The 25,400-nt window shown below is 33.5% G+C and overlaps 2 protein-coding genes across 2 annotated transcripts in view; both read left to right on the plus strand.

Moving 5' to 3' along the window:
* Positions 1 to 25,400, plus strand: part of LOC137632287 (uncharacterized) — a 105,122-nt gene that overhangs the window by 70,401 nt on the left and 9,321 nt on the right. The gene's annotated exons all lie outside the window — the stretch shown is intronic.
* Positions 10,120 to 17,208, plus strand: LOC137632286 (uncharacterized). Its single transcript, XM_068364187.1, has 5 exons — positions 10,120 to 10,262; positions 14,397 to 14,501; positions 14,614 to 14,732; positions 16,252 to 16,337; positions 16,588 to 17,208. The coding sequence occupies exons 2-5, from the start codon at positions 14,404 to 14,406 to the stop codon at positions 16,723 to 16,725; spliced, it is 441 nt and encodes a 146-aa protein (XP_068220288.1). The 5' UTR covers positions 10,120 to 10,262; positions 14,397 to 14,403; the 3' UTR covers positions 16,726 to 17,208.

Here is a 25,400-nt window from a genome sequence, read left to right on the forward strand (position 1 = left end):
AGTATCAGGCAATCTGAAGTGCCCGTTAATCATACCTGGAGGGTCTGGTAACAGTGATGACCCCAGATATAAGAGTAAATGTTCTCAACGGTCAAGTAACCTTAAAAAGATAAACAGAATGTGGAGGGAGGGTGTAAGCTTTAGACGTTGGGTGTAAGCTTCCATCAGATGAGGCATTGCTTTCAAAATTAAGATTATCCACAAGAAGGACGAATTCCCGGGGTGGAACACCTGGCAACCTTTTAAACATTTAATTAACATGAGAGAAATAAGGTTAAGTTCAGCAATGGGCCACTCAAAATCTTACTTCCTTTGGGTACAAAGACCAACGAATTATCAAACATTTCGGAAAGCGATAGTCAGTTAATTTTGGCAGGAGGCCCTCATGTTAAAGCACAACATACAAAAGAATTAAAAAGTGGACATAACAAGAAGTATATGATAGTAACGAGGGGAGAGCTCGTTCATGTTCAGAAAAGTAGGGTCACAGGACGGCCAAATGTAGATGATTATCCACAGGCAGTATCATGCAAGTCATCTCTGAACTTGACCTCAGGTCAATCCCATCTGCTTTACTTTCTCTTGTGTCACTTCCGCCTAATCGAGAGCTTGTTTTGAATGACAGAACTCTTCGCGATTTAGGATTAAATGAGTTAGAGGAGAGATAAGGAATAAGTACTCTGCTGGATCTTGGGTAATACCGTAAGTACTTATGAAATGAGAATAAGGAAAAACGGTTTATGGTTCACGTCTGACGTTGTTTTTCCCAAAACCCAGGCAGTCTTTTTTTTCAGCTGATAGGAAAGATGGATGAAAGACGACTGGTGGCACCTAGCTAGCTAGCCATGCTAAGCAATAGTTTAAAAAGTTAAATATTAGTAAGAATAACGTAAAGTGTGGTCTAGCCACAATCTTATTACAGTATCTATGTAAACTTACCGTTGTTTCAAGTGAAGAACAAAAAGCAATTATTCCCCTTTTCTTATTAACATTTTTGGTAAAGACGTAAAGAGATTACTATGTGTAGTGATTCACATGATAGTGTACCTGGTATATTAGAAATAATTTTCAGTTGTCTTTTAACCCACACACACACACACACACACACACACACACACATATATATATAATATATATATATATTATATATATATGTGTGTGTGTGTGTCTGTTTATATATATATATATATATATATATATATATATATATATATATATATATATATATATATATATATATATATGTGTGTGTGTGTGTGTGTGTGTGTCTGTTTATATATATATATATATATATATATATATATATATATATATATATATATATATATATATATATATATATATATATAACACCAACATCTCACGGCATTATACCTATCCCAATTTGACAAAGGCACCTACTCCCTAACCACAAACACGAATCAGCGCTGTCATCGTGAGAAAGAAAATTAACCTCTCATCCTAATCAGCGACATTACAGGCTTACAGCTCGAGGGCATTACAGTGGATGCAGCAAAGCCCTCAATAGACCTTGGATTACAGCAGCAGCCCGGGATACAGTCAGAGAACACGTGAGTCATCCCGGATGGTGAGGGCAATGTGTGTGTGAGTGAGTGCGTGCGTGTGCAATTATCATTGACCAACGGATGGGGGTGATGCCACCGGCTTTATTTGCTTTGGACAATGGAGTTTTGCTTTACGTTCAATAATACATTTCTACAATGCATTTTTTTTGCGTTTTATTTCTTCTGATTATGTACTACAAATATGGGCCCATGAATAAAATGCGTATTGATATGCGTATATAAAATTATCCTGTGACTGGGTGTACTTGCAAGTGAACACTGATGCTGCTGAATTGGCAAACCCAAAGTTCTTCAAATATATATAAGGGTATAAAAACTAGTGGTACATACAAACATTCACTCAAGCGCGTGCACACACGCAAACACACACAAACACACACACACACATACACACACACACACACACACACACATATATATATATATATATATATATATATATATATATATATATATATATATATATATAAATTTTCCATAATAAAGGCTTATGGCTGGAACAGGGCTTCTGAGTCGAAACAATTCCTACAAAAGAGCCATCAAGAGAGACACAAGTTCATTCCGAGCCAAATGTACACATTCCCGTCGAATTCAGGAATCTGTACTAAGACTCGAAATGATACCTCATAAATGACTTTATAACACGTGGCTATTTATAATAAATATTTTTCATAACGGCGTAGGACTTTCATAGATACAAATATTTACCATAAATGGTTATATTCAAACAATACCCTTACATTTAGTACCAAAATATAGATGACCTTTATATAACATTTACGAGATGGTGGTCAACGTATGTTATCAACTTAAATCATCTGATCAAAGACCGATACGCTATTTCAAGTTTATCACTTTACCAGGATAAATGTTACTGAAAAAATATTAATTATCAATTAAATTGGGTGGCATCTGATTATCAGCTATGGTTTGTTTTCTATTGATCCTTTACTAACATATATCCTTAAATCAGACACACCCGAGTTCGTCAGGGAAGCAGACCCTAAAGACAACTCCTGTTCTAAATTCTGTAGATACGATGTACAGAAATCATTGCGAGGCACATGTCTGAAAGACAAAATTTCTCGCTACAATCATTTAATTTTTTTCGTCTTTCGTTTCTTTGATTGGTGCAAATTTTATGGCTCATGACTTGTTAGTTTACGTGATATTTAATATCGTATGCACACACACTATATATATATATATATATATATATATATATATATATATATATATATATATATATATATATATATGAGTGTGTGTGTACGTATGTATGTATGTTATGCATGTTTTCTTTCTGTATGTGAACTAGTTTTGTACATATAACTATTATTAGACTGCATATTTACTTCTGATCCTTTATAAGAGATGTACCCCTCAACAAACAGAGCTCCCAACATTGTTGGAGCTTGGGAAAAAATATAAAAAGATTTGAGAAACCGATAATTAGGTAAACAACTCGCATTATGGATATACTTTCCATCAAGTTGTAGCCTTACAATTACCATTTGTCAAAAATAAGGCAAAAGCAATCAGCCCATCCACTTACAAGTTGCAAATCCAAAAGCAATATCTATGGAAAGCGTGAACTCATTACTCAGTGGAGCAAGCACAGGTACGCATTAGCAACCAGGATGCTTAGAGTAGCGAAAGCTTACGATATACCTCTAGCATGAAGGTCAATGGAGATGAAAACGAACCCTTAGGATATAAGACCATGAACTCAAATCAAGACAGGATAAGACCCATATATACTTCGGCAAAAAATGACCCTCTGGAATGTGTAAAGCTGAAGTTCTCCACATCACTACCCTTGATTAAATCTATGAAATTGGGATGTATTTCCCGGTGTTGGGGCCTGTAAAGCCATTCGGTGCCCAAGTGCAACTGGAAGAAAACTCAGAAGTTATGCTATGAAGTAAAATTGGAAGGGGTTGGACAGAAAAGCGGAAACGGAGGCAATGTAGAAAGATTGCAACTGTAGTCAATTTCTTTTAGCGAGGCATATCTGCATCGACTTGCAGCGGTGCCCTTTTAGCTCGGAAAAGTTTCCTGATCGCTGATTGTTTGGACAAGATAATTCTAACCAATCAGCGATCAGGAAACTTTTCCGAGCTAATAGGGGCACCGTTGCGAGTCTGTGCAAATCTGCCTCGCTAAAAGAAATGGACTAAAATGCAGGTGGTGCTTCAGGAACGCTACCTTTCAGTAATGCCTACAGCACACAGAGGGAGGTTTATTGACGGCACTAACCAACTCCCCCTCCCAGGACACCATTACCTTTCAATCGTGAATTACTTTAACTAACTTAGAGTACCTACATTATGTCACATTACGGTACGTAACTTTCTTCAAAATGCTAACTAGATGCCTCGAATCTTCGGCTGCTTTCTAGTCTTGGATTTGAGTTTCAATTCTTGAGGGCAAATTAAAATGTCTTTACTCCCTTAAATTTCTTTCATTTTTTAGATTTATTCAACCGCCCTTTTTATCACTGTTTTTTTTTTTTTTTTCATAGTAGCTAAATAAAAATATAATCTACCAGTTACCGTCACACATTAATATTCCTGTTTTCCTCGTGTGTGCGTCGTATGTTTCTTCCTTTTGTTAAATAGAAACATTTTATTATGTAGACTTTGAAAATCAAGTTTGTGGTTTCTAGACATCTATCTGAAACAATAATAATAAAGGTTGGACAGATGCCGTGATAGACGTATTGAACAAGCGTAAGGGGAAAACAAACCGAGGCACATACGGGAGAATGATAGGAGTGACCAACTGTTACGGATAAGCTCGTGAAAAGAAACAAATATAACGGTTAAACAAATAATAAAAAACTTTCATAAAGGAAAACACATCCGTCCCAAATATTGAGAGAGAGAGAGAGAGAGAGAGAGAGAGAGAGAGAGAGAGAGAGAGAGAGAGAGAGAGAGAGAGAGAGAGTACAAATCTTATGTACAAATAAAAACGCAAAACACAATATAAAGAGAAACGCAGGCCTACACATAACACGCACATAGAGTAAGTCGGAGACTTCCACTTCATGGACCCTAATATAGACTTAAATTTGTTTAGGTTTGACAATATCCACATAAACAGACTCACCACCCTTTATAGCTATGCCCAAGTGGTTTGGGAACTCCAGTTGCTAATTCCCAAATTATCGTCTACAGGTAATTCGTCTATACATGAGTACCAGCATTTGCTGTTGCCATAAGGAAATTACTTACTGATACACCAGGAGACAGAACTCTTCTGGCGCTCCCTCCCCTTACCCTTCAAGTGGGATTTTTTTATCGTGATAATATATATATATATATATATATATATATATATATATATATATATATATATATATATATATATATATATATATATATAATGAATAGACAATATAATTGTGGCATCCAAAAACTGAAGACAGCATCACTCCGAACAAGATGTGCTCCTATTATTTGGTAGAGAGAGAGAGAGAGAGAGAGAGGAGAGAGAGAGAGAGAGAGAGAGAGAGAGAGAGAGAGAGAGAGAGAGAGAGAGAGAGAGAGATTATATATTTACAATGTTTCATGAATACTCAAATGCATGACCTCTTATTGGTCATGGTACGTCGATTACTGAATGGTAGCCATTCTCCATAAGCACCTAATCCTCATGACCAAAAAATTTAATGTTCGTGTAAATTACAGTGTATGTACTATAACAGAAAGGTCCTAAAATCAATGTTACTATACCAGCCTAAAAAAATAGTCCTCGAAGCATCCTACCACGGAATTCTCGAAAGGATAACTTTCAGAATTCCAATAACTGAAATGTCCCGTTTTTATCATTATTATTATGACTAGTCAAGCTAAAACCCTAGTTGAAAAAGGCAAGATACTATCACCCAAATGGCTACAACAGGGAAAAATAGCCCAGGTGAAACGGAAATAATTAAATAAATAAATATGAGAAAAATTAACAATAAAATATTTTAAAAACAGTAACGTCAAAACATATATGTCATATATAAACAATAAAAAGACTTATGTCAGCCTGTTCAACATAAAAACATTTGCTGTAACTTTGAACTTTTGAAGTTCTACTGACTCAACTACCCTATTAGAATGACCATTCCACAACTTGATCACAGCTGGAATAAAACTTTTAGAATACTGTGTAGTATTGAGCCTCATGGTGAAGAAAGCCTGGCTCTTAGAATTAACTGCATGCCTAGTATTACGAACAGGATGGAACCTGTTTCATATGAATGAAATGATTGATTTCGAGAAACGTGAATAACTAACATTCAGGATATGCAAGAGGATTACCATTTAACTAACCGTTAGGAGGTACATGAAACTAAGTTCTACTTTGCAGGCGACACTTAAGTCATCTATAATAATCCAATTGGAGAGCATGTTAATTCAAGGTGACATCGTGACGGTGTGCCAAAGACGAGTACATTTTTATTAATACATGCAAAAGATTTTTTTTTATATTCAACCAACTGATACCGTATAATGTACCGACAAGTACTTGGCGTCTGTTTTCAATTAAGTTTAATGATTTCCTTCACTGTGGTCATGTAGGAAAAAATAATAAACTCGATGCATTCCTCCATGACACCAGATGGACATCACTGGCAGACCCTGAAACTGTTCGTTATCATTTTTTGCAGGTTAGGAGATTACTGCGAAATACTGTGCTGTTCCTCGTTTTATTAATAAAAAAATGTAGCTAAACTACACTTTACATTACTCTTACTAATACTTAACTTTTAAAACTATTCCCTACCATGGTTTAATGCTAGCTGCTATCTGCCCTCATTCTTCTTTTACCCATCTTCCTTATCAGCTAAATAAATTAATAAATTGCATTCGAAGCAATAAAAAAAAAATCACCAGTATAATTAAAATATGATACTACAATGAAAATTCACTTCGGAGATACAGGTCATAGGGTCTCTTTTAGTTTCTGCCTTTTCTTTTAATGATTTTCTTATTTTCTCATTTGAATAATGCTAAGTTTTATTTTCAATTAGCTTTATTCTCGTTCCTGAAATTTACTCATTCAGAAATCCTGCTACCACCACTTACACTACTATCCTTACTCATCAAAATTCTTCTCTCCTGAAGTCTTTCTTCATCTAAGTGGAAAACCCACAAATGACTCACGAAATCATACATAACTACATAACTCAAGACATCATTGTTAACTTGCAAGCCGGATGGCACCAGATATCATCTCAGGATGTTTTTGTGTCAAAGACAAAGGAGTCATTCTATTTTCAAAACATCTCGGCCATAGATTATGACCATTTGTTTGAACATGTGAAATCAGTCATAGTGAGTTAGAAGTATTAATTATCGGGATACTGTAAATATATTTCATATCTTATCTCAAAGTTATCTTATATTTCTCTTTAGTGAAGCTCAGTCAATTTATAGCATTTTCTAGTAGCGTATCCCTCAGTATGATAGTAAAATTGTTTCTTTTATATATATATATATATATATATATATATATATATATATATATATATATATATATATATTATATATATATATATATACACATATATATATATATATATATATACTGTACATATATATATATATATATATATATATTTATAAGCTCAAAGTCTATATATATATATATATATATATATATATATATATATATATATATATATATATATATATAAAAGCTCAAAGTCTATAAGTCCCCTGCGGACGGTTTGACAAAGAACTTGAAAACAAGACCCAAGGGCGACAATGATGTGTCTACAGCGCGTTTGACACCACACAAATACTGTCGCTGTTTTCCCCTGAGTATTAAACATGAGACCTTTCAACAAAGGAGAAAAATAAAGTCAGAATAACCTCTCCAACACTGATAAACTGCAAAGCTTTTCATTAAACTGCACTCTATTCTGTCTAATTTCTTTTCCTCTTGTGTTGTTAAAATTTGTATAGTTTATATAAGAAATATTCATTTTAATGTTCTTACTGTTCTTAAAATATTTAATTTTTTCTTGTTTCCTTTCCTCACTGGGTTATTTTCCTTGTTGTAGCCCTTGGGCTTATAGCATCCGGCTTTTCCAACTAGGGTTTTAGCTTAGCAATTAATAATAATAATAATAATAATAATAATAATAATAACGATGATGATGATATTAATAATAATAATAATAATAACAACAACAACAACAACAACAACAACAACAACAACAATAATTATAATAATAATATCAAACGAAAAAATCCCGAGTAATTGGAGGAATGTCCTAGTCAAAGCCAGGAATGTCCCATCTAAAGACAGAGACAAACAACAGAAAAAGAAAGAAAATAATTAAGACGACATCCAAAAAGCTCTTGAGTCTATCCTTTGGTGTAGAATATAATCTGATAGGCATCTACAAATACATATTATATATACTTTACAGTATATTAGCCCTCTTCTTAGATAGCACATCGATGAAATTTCATAGGTGTATTGTAATTTGAGAGATTACAATGTTGATTTGGGGTGATAGTTTGATTTTTTTTTCGTACACATTATATATATATATATATATATATATATAATATATATATATATATATATATATATATATATATATATATATATATATATACTCAATATGTGTAACGTATACATAAATATATTGATATACACAAATATATAAATACACATAAATATAAACTCTATAAGAGACTGAAAAAGACGTGCGCACGCTCTTGCTAAAATACACATTGCTATGAAAAATTGAGTGAAAAAAAAAACACACAGAAGCAAAAGGTTTACTCAAGTATTTCAATACTACATTACTTCATTTTGCTAAGTGGATCAAATCAAAAATCAATAATATTCTTAATTATAGGTACTTTATGAGGCTTAAATATGCTAATGGCGATAAGTATCACTAAGCACCAGTAGCTTGAGTCTGGGAAATGTTTATAGTAATCAAACTTTACATTCGTATGTTCGTAACTACGTATATATCTAAACTCATTCCTTATGAAATGTATATCATCATCATCTTCTACGTCTATTAACCCAAAGGGCCTCAGTTAGATTTCACCAGTCGTCTCTAACTTGAGCTTTTAAATCAATACTTCTCCATTCATCCTCTCCTACTTCGCACTTCATATTGTCCTCAGCCATGTAGGCCTGGATCTTCCAACTCTTCTAATGCCTTGTATAGCCCAGTTGAAAGTTTGGTGAACTAATCTCTCTTGGAAGTGTATCTTATATACATTTTAGGGACTTTGAATGACGAGTTCAAGTCACTAAACTTATATAAAATTCATAATTTTCATTTTTACACAAAACAGCTGTAAAATGCGTAGAAGAGATAATAATGTTTTTATGTTGACAGGCTGACATAAGTCTTTTTATAGTTTATATATGACATACCTGTTTTGACATTAATAGTTTATATAGGACATATCTGTTTTGACGTTGTTACTGTTTTTAGAATGAGTTATTGTTAATTTGTTCACATCATTTATTTATTTCCTTATTTTCTTTCCTCACTGGGCTATTTTTCCCTGTTGGAACCCTGGAGCTTATAGCATCTTGCTTTTCCATCTAGGGTTGTAGTTTGGCTAGTAATAATAATAATAATAATAATAATAATAATAATAATAATAATAATAATAATAATAATAATAATAATAATAATTTGTGGCTTGGTTCAAGTTAATAGAAAACTAAACACTATTCCAAGGAGACTAAACATATTTAATCTTATAGAAAAGCTTTCAGTCACTAAAATACACAAACCACAAGGAAAATACCCTGATATTATGAAAAAAAATATAATTCACATATTTGCCAGTTTGTTTGCTCATTCTGTTTTTTTAACCAGGCACAACAACAACAACAACAACAACAACAACAACAACAACAAGAGCAATAATAATCTATTTGGGGCTCAAACTTTTGTCATATGTACTGTATATTTCATAAAACAACTCGTAAAGAGGAGAGAGAAAGAGATCACTTTATATAATGAGTGAATGGAATGCCACTACTGTATATGAATGAAATGCCCAACCCTACACCAGCCAAGATGATTGCATTGAATAAAAATCTTTTCTCTTCCACTCTTTTAGATGAAGCAATTTCACTACCTCTGCTATTCGGCAACAGGATCAGTAATGGTGATTATTACTAGTATTGTTATAATTTTTTTTCAACTAAAGTGACGTCTCTTTAAAAAAAAATATTCAATGACTAATACCCAACGTGCCTCTAAGACACGTACTATGCATCCGGCAATAACCACGCTAGCCAATGAACGGCCAGAATAAGCATGACGTCACATCCACGTCATCGTTTGTTCTCGGAAGTTTGAGATTTTGGCAACAACAAAATCGGTATATATTTCTCAAGACAGAAATATTGAACTAATATGTCAATGTTACGATAAGCTTTTGCATGAAATTGTAAACATTAAAAACACAGTTCACCTGTAGTTCAACGAAAATAAAATCCATTCGCAAAATTAACAACCCGCAAACTTTTCCCAGCGCGTGTACGCTGACTCAGAGACTAAACGAGACCTTAGTGTATATAAACAGCGTAAGAGAAAACTCCATCACAGTGAACAGTGATATCTCGAAAAGACCACTACTTCGAAAGCTGTGAGCCATCCTGTTTTAGGAGACCTAACTTACTAAGGTAAGAAGAGATATAAAAGTTAACCGTTGCTTAACCCATAACTAAGGACTGAAACGAATGTCATTATTTGCATTTTCATATTTCCATTATTTAAACGTCGTAATATGCGCAAAATATCCAAAATTGTATGTTCGTAGTCATCATGTTTTATTTTCTAGATAGCTAGTCCTATAAAAGTAATATAAACAATCTTTACAGCATAGGTCTACCTAAATTTTATCTTTTAGCCTTCACATTAATATCGCGTAGCTTAATTTTCAGTGACAGTAGGCATAAAATCATCTGGCTAAGCAAATTAAAGTATCAAAATCATGTTGATCGTAATATTCCCCTGAACTACTTAATACAGGCCAGATTTTAGGCCGAAATTCACAAGACATGCAGTGACAACCTGGTATAAACCTCGACATCTTTTACAAACTCATAAATCAAATACTGAAAAGCAGAAGGAAGTTTAACAAAAATAAATATGTATTTAAAATCGTGTTTAAATCAAATTACAATGTGTAAAGTTCGTAATTTTTAGACCTACGATGTTTTACACAGGATGGGAATATGTCCCTTCAGGTTAGACCAATGCAGGTTTATTGGTGTAGGGCAACACAGTCTCGCCCCCACATCAGGACGTAGCATCCTTTAAAAATAACTGTTCCTAAAATAGGACCCACTCCTACCACTCAAGTCTGCCTGTAAGGTGAAGGAAATAAAAAACAGGTCTCTCCCTTTCCAGAGCCATCACCAGTCAAGAATAACGAGTGACAATTTTTTCATGCATTCCTGAATGGATTGATTTAATCATATGATTAGCAAGGGAGAAATTACATTAATCTGATTATACAATCAGTGTTTATCTGTAATTTTCAAGGGTAGATTAATGACATTTAGTCCACCATAAAAATATGTGACTTCGGTGGCGTAGTTCGGATTCATACTTAATATCTGTTATCACACGAACTTTTAATAATTGGAAATGGTTTGAAAGCAGAAATGCGTGTTCTAAGCACTGGTGTTTTTACTGACGCATTTTAGTTTGTTTTGTTGATAATACAGAAGTTCAAACTTACAGCTAATGTTTTCATGGTGAGCAGGTTGACATTAGACACTTCATAGTTGTATACGACAGGTCTAATTTTATGTTGTTATTGATCTTAATATATTTCACATTTTTAGCCATTGCTTATATTCAATTTATTTCATTTGTTCACTATGCTATTTTCCGTGTTATAGGCCTTAGGTTATAGATATTTCATACGCTAAGTGCTGAAAACAAGAACTATTATGAAAGATCCTATTGTCTCACAGTATGAAATAAAAACCAAAAATATACAGAAGCTTTTTTTCAAAAAAATAAATGTTTTACATAAGGGTCTTCATACATGACAGTGCCCTAACAACTTTCATATACATCGGAATTAAAACTTAGCCAGCCTTGTTTAACAAAATCTTTATGACCTAAAGGAAATGTTACCATGATCTAAAATCCAAGGACAAATTTCATCTACTGTATTTAAAGAGTAACTATTTTAGCCCCGTTTGAAATGTAATTGCAGTTTTTTTAATGCCAAATCCCATTATGTTGAAGTATGTATAAAACAAAGCCAGGAAGTAACCCGAGGATAGGAAGCCTTATCTGATATACAGTACTATACGTAAAAGGACTTCCAATAGAAGCCTTATCACTGTAATGCTTGCGATATATTATTATTATTATTCGCTAAGCTACAACCGTAGTTGGAAAAGCAGGATGCTATAAGCAATATATATATATATATATATATATATATATATATATATATATATATATATATATTAATATATATATATATTATATATATATATATTCGTGTGTAATATATCATCATCATCTCCTCCTACGCCTATTGACGCAAAGGGCCTCGGTTAGATTTCGCCAGTCGTCTCTGTCTTGAGCTTTTAATTCAATACTTATCCATTCACCATCCTCTACTTCGCGTTTTATAGTCTTAAGCCATGTAGGCCTGGGTCTTCCAATTCTTCTAATGCCTTGTGGAGCCCCGTTAAACGTTTGTTGAACTAATCTCTCTTCGGGGAATGCGAAGAGCATGCCCATACCATCTCCATCTACTCATCATGATCTCATCCACATATGGTACTCGAGTAATCTCTCTTATAGTTTCATTTCTAATACTGTCCTGCCATTCAACTCCCAATATTCTTCTGAAGGCTTTATTCTCAAATCTACTAAATCTGTTGGAGATTGTTTCATAACCATGACTCATGTCCATAGACATGATGGGTCTGCATAATATATATATATATATATATATATATATATATATATATATATATATATATATATATATATATATATTATTACTATCCAAGCTACAACCCTAATGGAAAAGCAAGATGCTATAAGCCCAGGGGCTCCAATAGGGAAAAATAGCCCAGTGAGGAAAGGAAATAAGGAGATAAATAACTGAAGAGAACAATTAACAATAAATCATTCTAAAAAAAAAGTAATATCAAAAGAGATATGTCATATATAAACTATTAACAACGTCAAAAACAAATATGTCATATATAAACTATAAAAAGACTCATGTCCCCCTGGTCAACAAAAAAGCATTTGCTCCAACTTTGAACTTTTAAAGTTCTACTGATTCAACAACCCGATTAGGAAGATCATTCCAAAACTTGGTAACAGCTGGAATAAAACTTCTAGAGTACTGCGTAGTATTGAGTCTTATGATGGAGAAGGCCTGGCTATTAGAATTAACTGCCTGCCTAGTATTACGAACAGGATAGAAGTGTCCAGGGAGATCTGAATGTTAAGGATGGTCAGAGTTATGAAAAATCTTATGCAACATGCATAATGAACTAATTGAACGACGGTGCCAGAGATTAATATCTAGATCAGGAATAAGAATTTAATAGACCGTAAGTTTCTGTCCAACAAATTAAAATGAGAATCAGCAGCTGAAGACCAGACAGGAGAACAATACTCAAAACAAGTAGAATAAAAGAATTAAAACACTTCTTCAGAATAGATTGATCACCGAATATCTTAAAAGACTTTCTCAATAAGCCAATTTTTTGTGCAATTGAAGAAGACACAGACCTTATATGTTTCTCAAAAGTAAATTTGCTGTCGAGAGTCACACACACACACACACACACACACACACACACACATATATATATATATATATATATATATATATATATATATATATATATATATATATATATTATATATATATATGAATGTTTGCAAGTTTTTTAATCTGCACAAATTACAAAGTGGACAATTACTAACTAAAAATCGCTATAATGAAAATAGAAAACCACAGTAAACGGTACGAGCTTTCCAGGCGCGATGCTTGTGAAGGGAAAGTCTGGGTTAACTTGGTTTTGAGTTTAATAGGTTAGGGAAATGTTTACACAACGCTTACTAGCATTGGCCGAGATTTGCCTGTTCTTTATTCGGTGTTATATAATTATAAATCAATGTAGTAAGCCTTGCCATTTTCTTTCACAGAATTTAGCCTAAGTAGAAGCCAAATCTATATATAGAGGACAGACATATAGTTTTACTTAAATAGTAAGACTTTTTTACTATCATTGATTTACATAACGTAAATTTTGTCGATATCAATTATGAATAGGCCTAATAAGATACCCCCTTATTTTTTTTTTCATAATACCTTAAATAATTTGAATTCTAACTTCAAGAAGCCATTGCATCATTTAGATCGTTATCTATACATAACAAAACCGTTAGCCGTTTGTATTCAAGAGTATAAGCCTAAGAAATATTAAAGAGTTCAGCATCAATTATTTCAAGATGATGTTAATTCATATGGCTCATAACATATTAACCTCCTAACATCCTTTCTACTTACATCTGCAATATAAGTTTTAATTGTTTAAAAAAAGGGTTCAAAATTACTTTCTTTGAACCAGAACAAATGCGTGGTAGATGCTCAAAGTTTTACATTATCGCCTAGCAACGACAATCCTATACATTTCCTTAACAGGGAATGACACTCGCGTGTTTAAGTAGCTTCTTTATTATAGGACTAATCGGCTTATTATTGTCAACAATAGAACAGGAATAATGATAAATAAATTAATGTTATCTCTACTTTTCAGATTCAAAATGAGAATCTCGTGGATCCTCTGCGCTGCTCTTTTGTTTGTGGCCCTTGTTGGCGCAAAGGCCGGACCAGTGGAATATGACGAAAACAACAACGACCAGTAAGTATTTGTAAATGTGTCCGTGTAAATATATTACAATATTTGCTGTTAAAATGCGTTCGTATTACGTAAAGAATTCTTAATAATTTACAAGTTTCCTTCCCAAAAACAGACCAAGTGGCTCAAAGACATGGACTGCAATTAAAGCTTTCTTCAGGCCAATGACAAACTACTTCAAGAGACTACCAGAGAGGACTCCTTCAGATGTTGCTGTAGATGTCAAAGAAACGGTAAGATTTTCCTATGTTTGTTATGGTTTGCTTGTATGTGACTTCTTTTCTAATAAATTCAAACGAGTGTCATATATACTGTATATATCAAGCGGAAAGTAAAAATGGGGACGTTAGCAACTATATAATATATTTTAGTTACTCTTATTTATAAGGTTTTCTCTCTCAATCACTTGACCGTTTTCTATGAAGTTCTCTGCCTTAAATCATTTTTCTTTTTAAATGTAATTAACTAAAATCATTGACGTTTAGATGTAATATATCGTTTTTTAGAATTAATTTTAGACTGATCAAACGTTATGAATTATTAATAGTTGGTTTTTTTTATATTTTGACTGAAGGGGTCACAAGTTGAGAGAGAGAGAGAGAGAGAGAGAGAGAGAGAGAGAGAGAGAGGAGAGAGAGAGAGAGAGAGAGAGAGAGAGAGTTTAAGAAAGAAAGAAAGCAAGCAGCAGGTATGTAGGCAGGCAACAACGACTAAGATAATTTAAAAACGTTGTTGTCTCTTGCACCATAAATTTTCTGGCAACGTCTGCATGTAAACAGCCAGACATAAGCTCGGTTGTTGCCAGACTTTTCTTCACTGCAACCACCACTGGCGGAGGGGGAGGGAGAGAGAGAGAGAGAGAGAGAGAGAGGAGAGAGAGAGAGAGAGAGAGAGAGAGAGAGAGAGAGAGAGAGAGAGAGAGCATGACGTTAGAGATAAATCGGGAAATATGGTATTTCCCAATGAAATTCATCAATGAATGGACTTATGTTAAAATATTACGCGTAATTCAGTCTAATAAACAAATAGCCCAGTCCAAAAAAGTTTAGAAAAACGTTCGTACACAGGTTTTTTCGATAGATATATAATATATACGAAGGGTTATGTTGGAAATATATGTGATCCTTAAGATAAGAATAATTATTTATTTTCTTGCGTTACGTAAGAAAAATGCGAAAAACATTTGGATTATTTAGTAATTATAAAGGATGTTTGCTTTAAAATTCTCGTTTATAGTCTTAATTACATACAATAAATACTAAAAAAGCGAAGAGGATCAACAAACAAAATCACTTCCCAACTACTAAACTACGCTGAGTGAATGAAATTAAATAAATAAAATTAGAGGAATTAACATGAGAGAAGCTTCCTTATTCCAGCCTATCTCAACAGGCACTCATAAAAGGGGTTGCGACCATGTAGTTTCTGCGCTCTCTCTCTCTCTCTCTCTCTCTCTCTCTCTCTCTCTCTCTCTCCTCTCTCTCTCTCTCTCTCTCTCTCTCTCTCCGCAGCACCTTCCCAAACCCCACTCTCCCCCACCCCCTTCCCGTCCCTAATACCACTCACCCCACCCCACCGGTGCGCGTGTTCTGTATTGCATATATAATGGGAAACCTCTCCTAATTTTATGTTTTCTAGCTGTAAATGTCATGAATATATATACAATTTAAATTTATCTTTTTTTCGATATATTTTACATCTTGAACCATGCTTATACAGCCATATTTAAAGTTTTTCTTCTTCCCCCTAAGGTTGACTGACGTAAAAGAATGGGCCAATGAAAATCAAGCTATCCAGACACTTATGCAGTCGTTGATACCAGTCAAGAACTGGGTGAAGGTGAGTTCAAATGAACAGTTCTTTTAATGTTTTTCTTTTTTAAAGGACTTTTAATTTCAAAATTGTCTCTCAGACACCTTTTGTGTTAGTTACCACAAAATAGTCCTCTAGAAAACTAAATAAAATTGTGAATGAAAAAAATAAAGTAGGAAGTTTTACTGTTAGTAGAATTATAGTGGTCACTTATCGAACCTTAATCAGTAAATGTTCTAATTACTAATTAATTCTCGATAAACTCATTTTTCCTCAGGAGAAAGCTACCGTTCTCCAGGACAAAACTTTCAAGGAAATGTACGATGACGTCAAGACCCGTGTAGTAAGCCTTGACGAACACATTGGTCAGTGGATTCAGCAGAGAAATAATTTGGCTGAACAACGAGGACTTTAAATTCTAAAGGACTCAAGGGGCTGAATGGCAAGTCCTTTAAATCCTAAAGGGTTTGGCCTTAAAATTAAGAAATAAAGATCTCTTTATCTGGTGGTTAAATCTGTTGTGAGCTGGCAATCACAACTGATTCTGTAAATATTATTTCATAAAAGGATTCATATTTATATTTGTTTACAAGGATATTTTTTATATGCCATAACATATAGGGTTTATTTCCAGGTAGGCCTATTCTCACAATAATATTTGATATAATGTCTTCCTTAGAAACTTGTAGTAAATTACTTTTGTAATCTTCCTCATACATTTTCCTATCTGCTAATAAAAAGTTACCTCCATGACATATTTCGGAGATCTGTCCCTTCACTCTCCACCCCACCCACATCTTTCCTGATTTTCCCAAAGCCTTTGAGCTAGGCCAAAGATTTTAAAGTGTATATATGAAGTTGACTTAATACTTGTTGAATAAAATATTGACTTGTAAAACATATTTTTTTCTCCGTCGCCTGTTATTATAATGAAAAACTGCACGTGTGTCCCTAGTTTGATTTTTAGAACGCAACGATAGTATGCATTATATCGTTCTTGTCATATATAGTTTATGAAACAGTTAATATCTTGCATTATGCATTACTCTGATTAACAACGAAAAATAAGAATAGAATGGTTGCAACTAAGAGCTAATGATAGAGACTTGCAATACACTAACCGAGAAAGGCAAGTGCATATCAAATTTATTCGAAAGACAAAATATTATGGGAGAGGGCTCCTCTATTGTTATCACAAACTAGCTTGAATGATAAACTACGGAGTTGAATTGCCCAATCGACAATTATATAGGCCTAACTCCAATTTAACCTGGTTCTTTTTCTGTAATATACCACCAACCGCCTGATCCTCTCAACCATAGCCAATTATATGTATCGTACCTAGGTACGCATTTGGCCTTGAAAAAGGAACAATTGTTTGAATTTTGTGAAAGGAAGTAAAGTTGAAGGTCATAAATTGAAGCTTGGGATACACTACAAAGACCATCAGAGATGTATGCTGTGCACAGCATGAAGGGATACCGACGGTACTTCATCTACTTGAGTATGATGACTATGAGAGCACAAAATGCAATGACAACTGGCGGGTAACGTCAAATGTTTTTAGCTTAAACCATCGTATAAAATCAGCTCCTCTAGGAGAAGGACACTCCAAAATCAAACCATTGTTCTCTAGTCTTGGTTAGTGCCATAGCCTCTGTACCATGGTCTTCCACTGTCTTGGGTTAGAGTTGTCTTGTTTGCGGGTACACTGGGGCATTACTATTCTATCTTATTTCTTCTTTTCTTTTGTTGTTTTTATATTTCATATACGAGATATTTATTCTAGTGTTACTGTCCTTAAAATATTTAATTTTTCCTTTCCTCACTGGGCTATTTTCCCTGTTGGTGCCCCTGGGCTTATTGCATCCTGCTTTTCCAACTGGGGTTGAAGCTTACAATAATAATAATAATAATAATAATAATAATATTTGAATGAAATATCTAACAACCGCATAACTTGTGTGTTGAACATTTTCGTAGGATGTTTTCGTATTGCAAAAAAAAAAAAAAAAAAAAAAAAAAAAAAAAAAAAAAAAAAAAAATAAAAAAAAAAAACGCAATTATTTTTCTTTTCATACAACCGGTACTTCCATCCTTTAATTATTTGATAAAGATTTAAATCAAAATACAGTACTAAATTCCTAAGCTGTGCTTTACCCAGACAACATACATACACACACACAAATTACGGAGTATTTCAGTTTTGACACTATTTCATTACCAATACATATTATGAAAATATTTGTCCTTATAGCAATGGATTAATTATGCAATCGATGTTACACGGATGGATGACTACAATTTCAAATGATCTTCCTAATCGGGTAGTTGAATCAGTGGGACTTCAAAAGCTCAAACTTGCAGCAAATGCATTATGTTGAAGAGGCTGACATAAGTCTTTTTAAAGTTTATAAATGAAATATCTGTTTTAATGTTATTGTTTTTAAAATATTTTATTTTAATTGTTCATTACTTCTTATATCGTTTATTTACAGTAGTTCCTTATTTCCTGTCCTCACTGGGCTATATTTCCTTGTTGGAGCCTTTAGGCTTATAGCATCTTGCTCTTCCAACTAGGGTTGTAGCTTAGCTAGTAGTAGTAGTAGTAGTAGTAGTAGTAGTAATAATAATACCGTCATCGCCACGGTTAAAACCACGGTCTAGGTTTCAACAAAATAAATCCCCGTCACAGTTTACCTTTCTCTATCCCTAACTGTCAACATTCCCTCAATGTTAATTTAATCCAAATTCAGCAGTTTCTTTTTAACTAAAACGTTCTTTAAAATAAAGTTGGACCCAGCACGACGCGCAAGTTGCTTAAATAAAAGTCAAGACTGGCGCCGCTCACCATTTGTACCAATGCCGAAGTCCTGCACATGGTTCTTATAATTAAGAAAGCTACGTCACTATTCAGGCCATAAAATCCTCATAAAGTTAAGGAGTGATATATGAAGGAAATCTTGATGAACACAACCATTTTCTAATACATACATTCTCTCTCTCTCTCTCTCTACTCTCTCTCTCTCCTCCTCTCTCTCTCTCTCTCTCTCTCTCTCTCTCTCTCCTCTCCTCTCGATGTGTATGTAAATATATATATACATGTGTGTGAGTGTGTCGGAGGCATTTGTCCTGCAGTGAACTAGTTAAGGCGGATGATGATGATATAGTGGTAATTGTTTACAACACCATGCTCTCCATTTACTCCAATATAATGCAATCCTACAGTTCTCATCTTCTTGCACAGTAATTAGGTGGTTATTTAAATTCTGGGAAAGCAATAATTAGCAATATATGTGGGGGAAGGGGTTATAAAAAGAAAATAGCTTGGTTTCCTCACCAATACGACTAGGAACTGACATGTCAACATAGTCAACCAAACAGAATTCGTGATGCCAGCGTACATTTGATATACTGGTATATTCAAAATATACTTAATCAAAAATTGAGTGATTACTCAAAAGTGTCACTATTTGTGAATTGCATAATTTTATGGACACTTTTGAGTAATTAATCCATTCTTAATTAAGTATATTTTGAATATACAGTATATCAAAAGTACGCTGGCATCACGAACTTCTGTTTTGGTTGACTATGTTGACTTGTCAGTTCCAAGTCGTTTGGTGAGGAAACCGAGCTATTTTCTTTTAATAACCCCTTCCCCCCTTCCTCAACATATCTAGCTAATATTGTTTTCCCGGAATTTTAATAACCACCTAATTACTGTGCAAGAAGATGAGAACTGCAGGATTGCATTTTTTTGGGGTACATAGAGACAGTGGTGTTATAAACAAGTAAGTCTGAAATTGCGTCCAATTTAAAACTAAATCGACAAAATATGGTTGAAAATAAAGTTTAATATGTGGTTCCGATAAATCCTATTTAAGCCTACATTAATTAAAAACATTACTGTTCATGATGAGATTTAACTGAAAACACAAATAATGAATTTAATGACCAATTTCACCGGAACAGTGTGTTAAAGAATTCATTAAGGATATATGAGTGAGTAGTATTTAGGTATGGGTCCAAAATAGGAATAATGTGAGGCATGACTCAATTGGCATAAACGAAAATATATTACATTTAAAATGTGGTAGTGGCTAACTTTATGTCAGTCATAAAGGACGCCAATCTACTACTTTACAATATCTGTGACAGTTATGGAGAAAAACTAGCAATTGGTTAGGTTAGGTTACATTTCGGGAGCATTTCAAAAGTTTCGTGGCGTTGCAAATGGCGTAAAATGGCCATAAACTTGAAAATATGTCACTCTTGGCCCCGCCAACTTTACACGTAAAAATTACCCCTCCCTTCTACACAGTACAGCACATTATAAAATATATAGGCTATACTAAACCCATGCACTCAACAAGGATACTAACTCACGCCTGCACTCTACCTCTCTAGAATTCAATGTAGGCCTATACTTACAGCCTCGCGATCAAATTTTTGGTAGGCTTGAGCCTACAAAGTTTCTGACATGATCGGCATCTTTAGATTGTTTATAATACAGTAATACTGTTAAAAGATATTCAATGTTCCAAATTCTTATCAACCTAGACATACCTTGGGCCTGTACTCCAATAGTACATTTTTTTCTACGTTAAGATTGGTGTTATGCCTTCCCTATGAATCGCTTAACGTTTCTTCAGTTTTCTTATAAAGACCAGTTATAACTAACAGTCATATTTTCCACAGGTTATTAGTCGTAAATCCAGACGAGCACAAGTTGATTCAAACTCGCAAACTTCACTTAACGTTCAGAGTTCTGACCAAAGTCAACGTCACCGTAAAATAACAACAAAAACACTTTGTATTAACTCGAATGTGTAGGTGGTACATCTTTAATCTTTTGTTTTCATTTCTCAGTTTGATAAACCATTTTCATTTAATATTTTATATGAATGAAAGCTCAGATTTTCAAAATATAAATTTATCTGCATTTCGAAATGCTCATATATAACTCGGTTTTATTAATGTGTTATGGAAAGACTTGTTTAAAGATGTAAGCCCAAGAAGTGGTCATTTGAGAATAATTTGTCTTTGGTTCACTTCGAATCATTAGGATATTGAATTACTTTCATTTTTCAACTACACTAACTCCGTATTGAATGCAGATACAGATGGAACTAATAAATGCAATTTAAGTTTTTTTTCTAACTGCTGAGGCTAAAGGTAAGAAAAATAAATAGAAATCCCCAGAAACCATTTGTTAAAGAAAGGTTGAAAACGAAATCAATTTGGTTAGATCTAAATCTTTAACGGATTATGCCTTAATGTTAAAAACAAAAAAATTAATAAGGAATACTTTAAAAAAAAGAATAAAATAAGATGTTTACAAAAGAGTACATTTATGATAATTACTTAAATATTTAATATGATTATAAGTTAAGAACATTTGTACAATAAAATTTATTGCATATATATTTATTAATTGATTTAATTTGTATTGAGCTGATTTATAGCTATGTAAAACAATGTTGTTCATATCAGTATTTTGTAAAGAATAATTACGTATATAATGTAAATTGCTAAGATGTAATTGTATTTTTATAATAAAAGATAAAAAAAAAAGATTATGCCTTAAAAGAATAGGCATTTCTCCACCAACTTTTATGTGAAAGAAGGGTAACAGGGCAGATATATGTTAAATATAAATTATATTTTTTTTAAACATTGACATATTGAAATTTGAAAAGAAAATAGGAAGCAAATAAACTTTGTATGTCCTTTTTATTGTTCGATATGTTAAAGCAGTTTGAACAAGTAAGCCTAGAGTCAAAGGTAATGTGAATGCAATCAAGCCTTCATGAACATATAATTATATATCATATTAGACCAAAAAAATGTTCAAAATATCTTTGATCAACATGCAGTAATATTGACAATTATTTTACAAACAAATTCATAAATATTTTGTAGGAAAATGTGTTAAAAATTATATCTTATATGTGATAATAGAATTTAAGATTACCAGATTTTAATATGATTTAAGGAAATCGTGTCATATGCCAAGCGCCAGGACCTTGAAATCCATTAATTTTCCCTACGCACCAAAGGAAACCTATGAAGTTTCGCAATGATGTAACAGTCACAAGAGGTTGGACAGCAAGAAGGAAAGGAAGAGAAAAGAGTTGGTTATTATATGTTGCGAATAAAACTGACAGAAGGGACTGAGGAAAGACTCTTTGATAATGGCTATAGTGCACCACGTGAAGTGTACTGGTGGCAATGTGAAAGTATTGTAGCTTAGAATTATCCCATCACTGTAGCAGTTTATTGACCATAAGTTTTTTTTTTTATTTAATTGCTATGAATTCAGCCGTATATTAAATACTGTATTATTCTCAGTGTAATTTTAATTACTTTTGATTAACTTTACTATCACTGTAAGTTATTTCTTTCACACTAGTGTAAGAGTAGAAGTGACAGGGTAGCCATGATAGAATCGATAAAACCATATTACATGTATTAACAGATTTCTGCACTGCGGACTAGACCGAGTAATGTACAGTATATCACATGGCCGATACAGATTATCGGCCAAATGCGATCTGGAACAACTTAGCCTAAACTGTTTGCCCTAATAAGTTGTCTGACCAACGACCCCGATTCACAGTCTATTTATATGTACGATGGAATTCCTAAACACGCCAAGTAATCTGCATATTAAATTCAAAAACCCGATAACTCGTGAATATGTGATCTGATTTAAGTAGGTCTATTCATATCTATACTCGGCAAGTTAAAAAAAAAAAAAAAAGCTATTACTTAGATCTCATAAGCTGCTTAAAATTCCTATTCAAAATATTTGCTAATGCTCTTTTCGTTTAGTTTGACGTATTTCCCCTAACACTTGAAGGTCTTTCTGTATTTACTTTCATGTGCGTTACAACATATAATTAGAACTGGGCATCAGTATAATTAACACTTATCAACATCATCTACGCCTATTGACGCAAGGGACCTCGGTTAGATTTCGCCACTTGTCTCTCTCTTAAGCTTTTAATTCAATACTTCTCCATTCATCATCTGTTTCTCGCTTCATAGTCCTAAGCCATGTGGGCCTGTGTCTTTCAACTCTTCTCGTACCTGGTGGAGCCTCAGCCCAGTTAAATGTTTAGTGAACTGATTTGTCTTGAGGGTGAAGATCATGCCCAAACCATCTCCATCTGCACCTCACCATGATCTCATTCACATATGGCATCTGTATTAAACTAAGTAGAATATGGTCTTTACTTAACTGTGAGTGCTTTGAAAAACACATCAGAATCGTGGTCTTAAGTATAAGCCATAAAACAGAATAACAAGGAATGGGATTTATAGACTTATTCCCACTGCATTCTCGATATGTATTCACTACTGTGAAGATTTTATGATAAGTTTCCATCAGTTACTTCGAAGAAAATCATTCAAATTGGGTTAAGTCCAACGTACAGGTCACAACACAAAACATGAATGCTGTGGTTGGGGTAACCGTTAACTAAAATCCCTGCTCATAGGATATCAATATCCCTGCTTCTGTGACGTCATGTGCCATTTTCTCATGGAACATGTACGGACTATTCAAAAAGATTTTCATGATTGTAATGTTCAGTTGGTTTAGAGGTTTAGTAAGTTTTCAAAATTGAATAGATCTATAACAAATGAAACTAGAGATGATTTCAAACGATTTTATTTTTTTTTCTATCCATTCCAAGGTATCCATACAAAAGGTTAGGGTTTATGTGAAAAATATTCAGGTTAATTATTTTTTTTTATTCTCATGGTTTTGCTATATTTATGTACTCTGCTATTTAACAGTTAATTGATAATGATACAGGCGTTTAAATAAATAAGAATGTTTTGTTAATTCCTATGTTAAATTTACTAAAATATGTAAAAGGAGAGTGATTAGCCTAACAAATTTCTCTGGACAAGAAAATAAATCTAAAGACAGAGTTGGTATTCTCTTGAAAATAGTTATACTGCAGAGAATCGAGACCTTCAGAGTTTCGACCTTCTGCGTAATGATATACTTATCACCGAACACGTGAGTGTCCTCTCTCTCTCTCTCTCTCTCTCTCTCTCTCTCTCTCTCTCTCCTCTCTCTCTCTCTCTCTCTCTCTCTCTCTCCTCTCTTCAAGTTTTCCCAGCTACAGTTTCATATGTTCTCCTAGGCCTACGCCATATTTTTTCTAGTTTCAAGTGACTCAGTAAGTGTCCAATTTCACATCCCAACCCCGGTGCCCTTAAAATTTCCTTTTTAACCTGACATGGCTATTTCTTTCGTTTTCATGTTTCCCTGCAATGATTATAATACTATTGAGTGATGGCGATTATCAAGTAAATTTTCCCAGTAGAAACTTTAAGAGCAACCGTAAATACTTTTTTCATACACATACATACACATACACACACACACACACACACACACACACATATATATATATATATATATTATATATATATATATATATATATATATATATATATATATATATATATATATATATATATATATATATATATATATATATGTGCGTGTGTGTGTGGTGTGTGTGTGTGTGTGTGTAATATTTACCCTTACATATCTATCCAATAGTCATTGTTATTTAAGCAGTCAAAGTACCACAATAAGCAATTTTCAATATACTGAATCAGTTTGTTTAGGTTTAACATTAGCTGTTGATCCTTACTGAGTGTTAGTATAACCGCATTCTGTTGAACTGTACAGTACCAAGTAAAGAAGAATCTAATTACTTCTACTGTCAAACCAGGGGATGAACTTACTGGCCTTATTAAAATGATTCTCATAATCAGTAGTCTTGAACAACTGTGCAATTACAATTTGCATTTGTGACCAGTAACTGTTTTTGTATGCCAATATTGAGAAATGTACTTGTTTGCTTTTTAACTCTCTTTTATCTTTTTCTTCTTATTTGCATGTAACTTTAGTGGTTGCTGTCGCCTGATCGGTAACGTCTCTGCCAGGTGTTTTCCCATCGGGGGTTCGAGTCCCGCTCAGACTCGTTAGTGCCATTAGTGTCTGCAACCTTACCATCCTTGTGAGCTAAGGTTGGGGGGGGGGGTTTGGGGGAGTCTATA

The sequence above is a fragment of the Palaemon carinicauda genome, chromosome 41 (assembly GCF_036898095.1).
Source record: "Palaemon carinicauda isolate YSFRI2023 chromosome 41, ASM3689809v2, whole genome shotgun sequence".
Taxonomy (NCBI): Eukaryota; Metazoa; Arthropoda; class Malacostraca; order Decapoda; family Palaemonidae; genus Palaemon; species Palaemon carinicauda.

Coding starts and splice junctions, on each gene's coding strand:
- LOC137632286 (XM_068364187.1), top strand. CDS start 14,404: ATGAGAATCTCGTGGATCCTCTGCGCTGCTCTTTTGTTTGTGGCCCTT. Junction 14,502..14,613: donor GACGAAAACAACAACGACCA/GTAAGTATTTGT, acceptor TCCCAAAAACAG/ACCAAGTGGCTCAAAGACAT. Junction 14,733..16,251: donor TGTAGATGTCAAAGAAACGG/TAAGATTTTCCT, acceptor TCCCCCTAAGGT/TGACTGACGTAAAAGAATGG.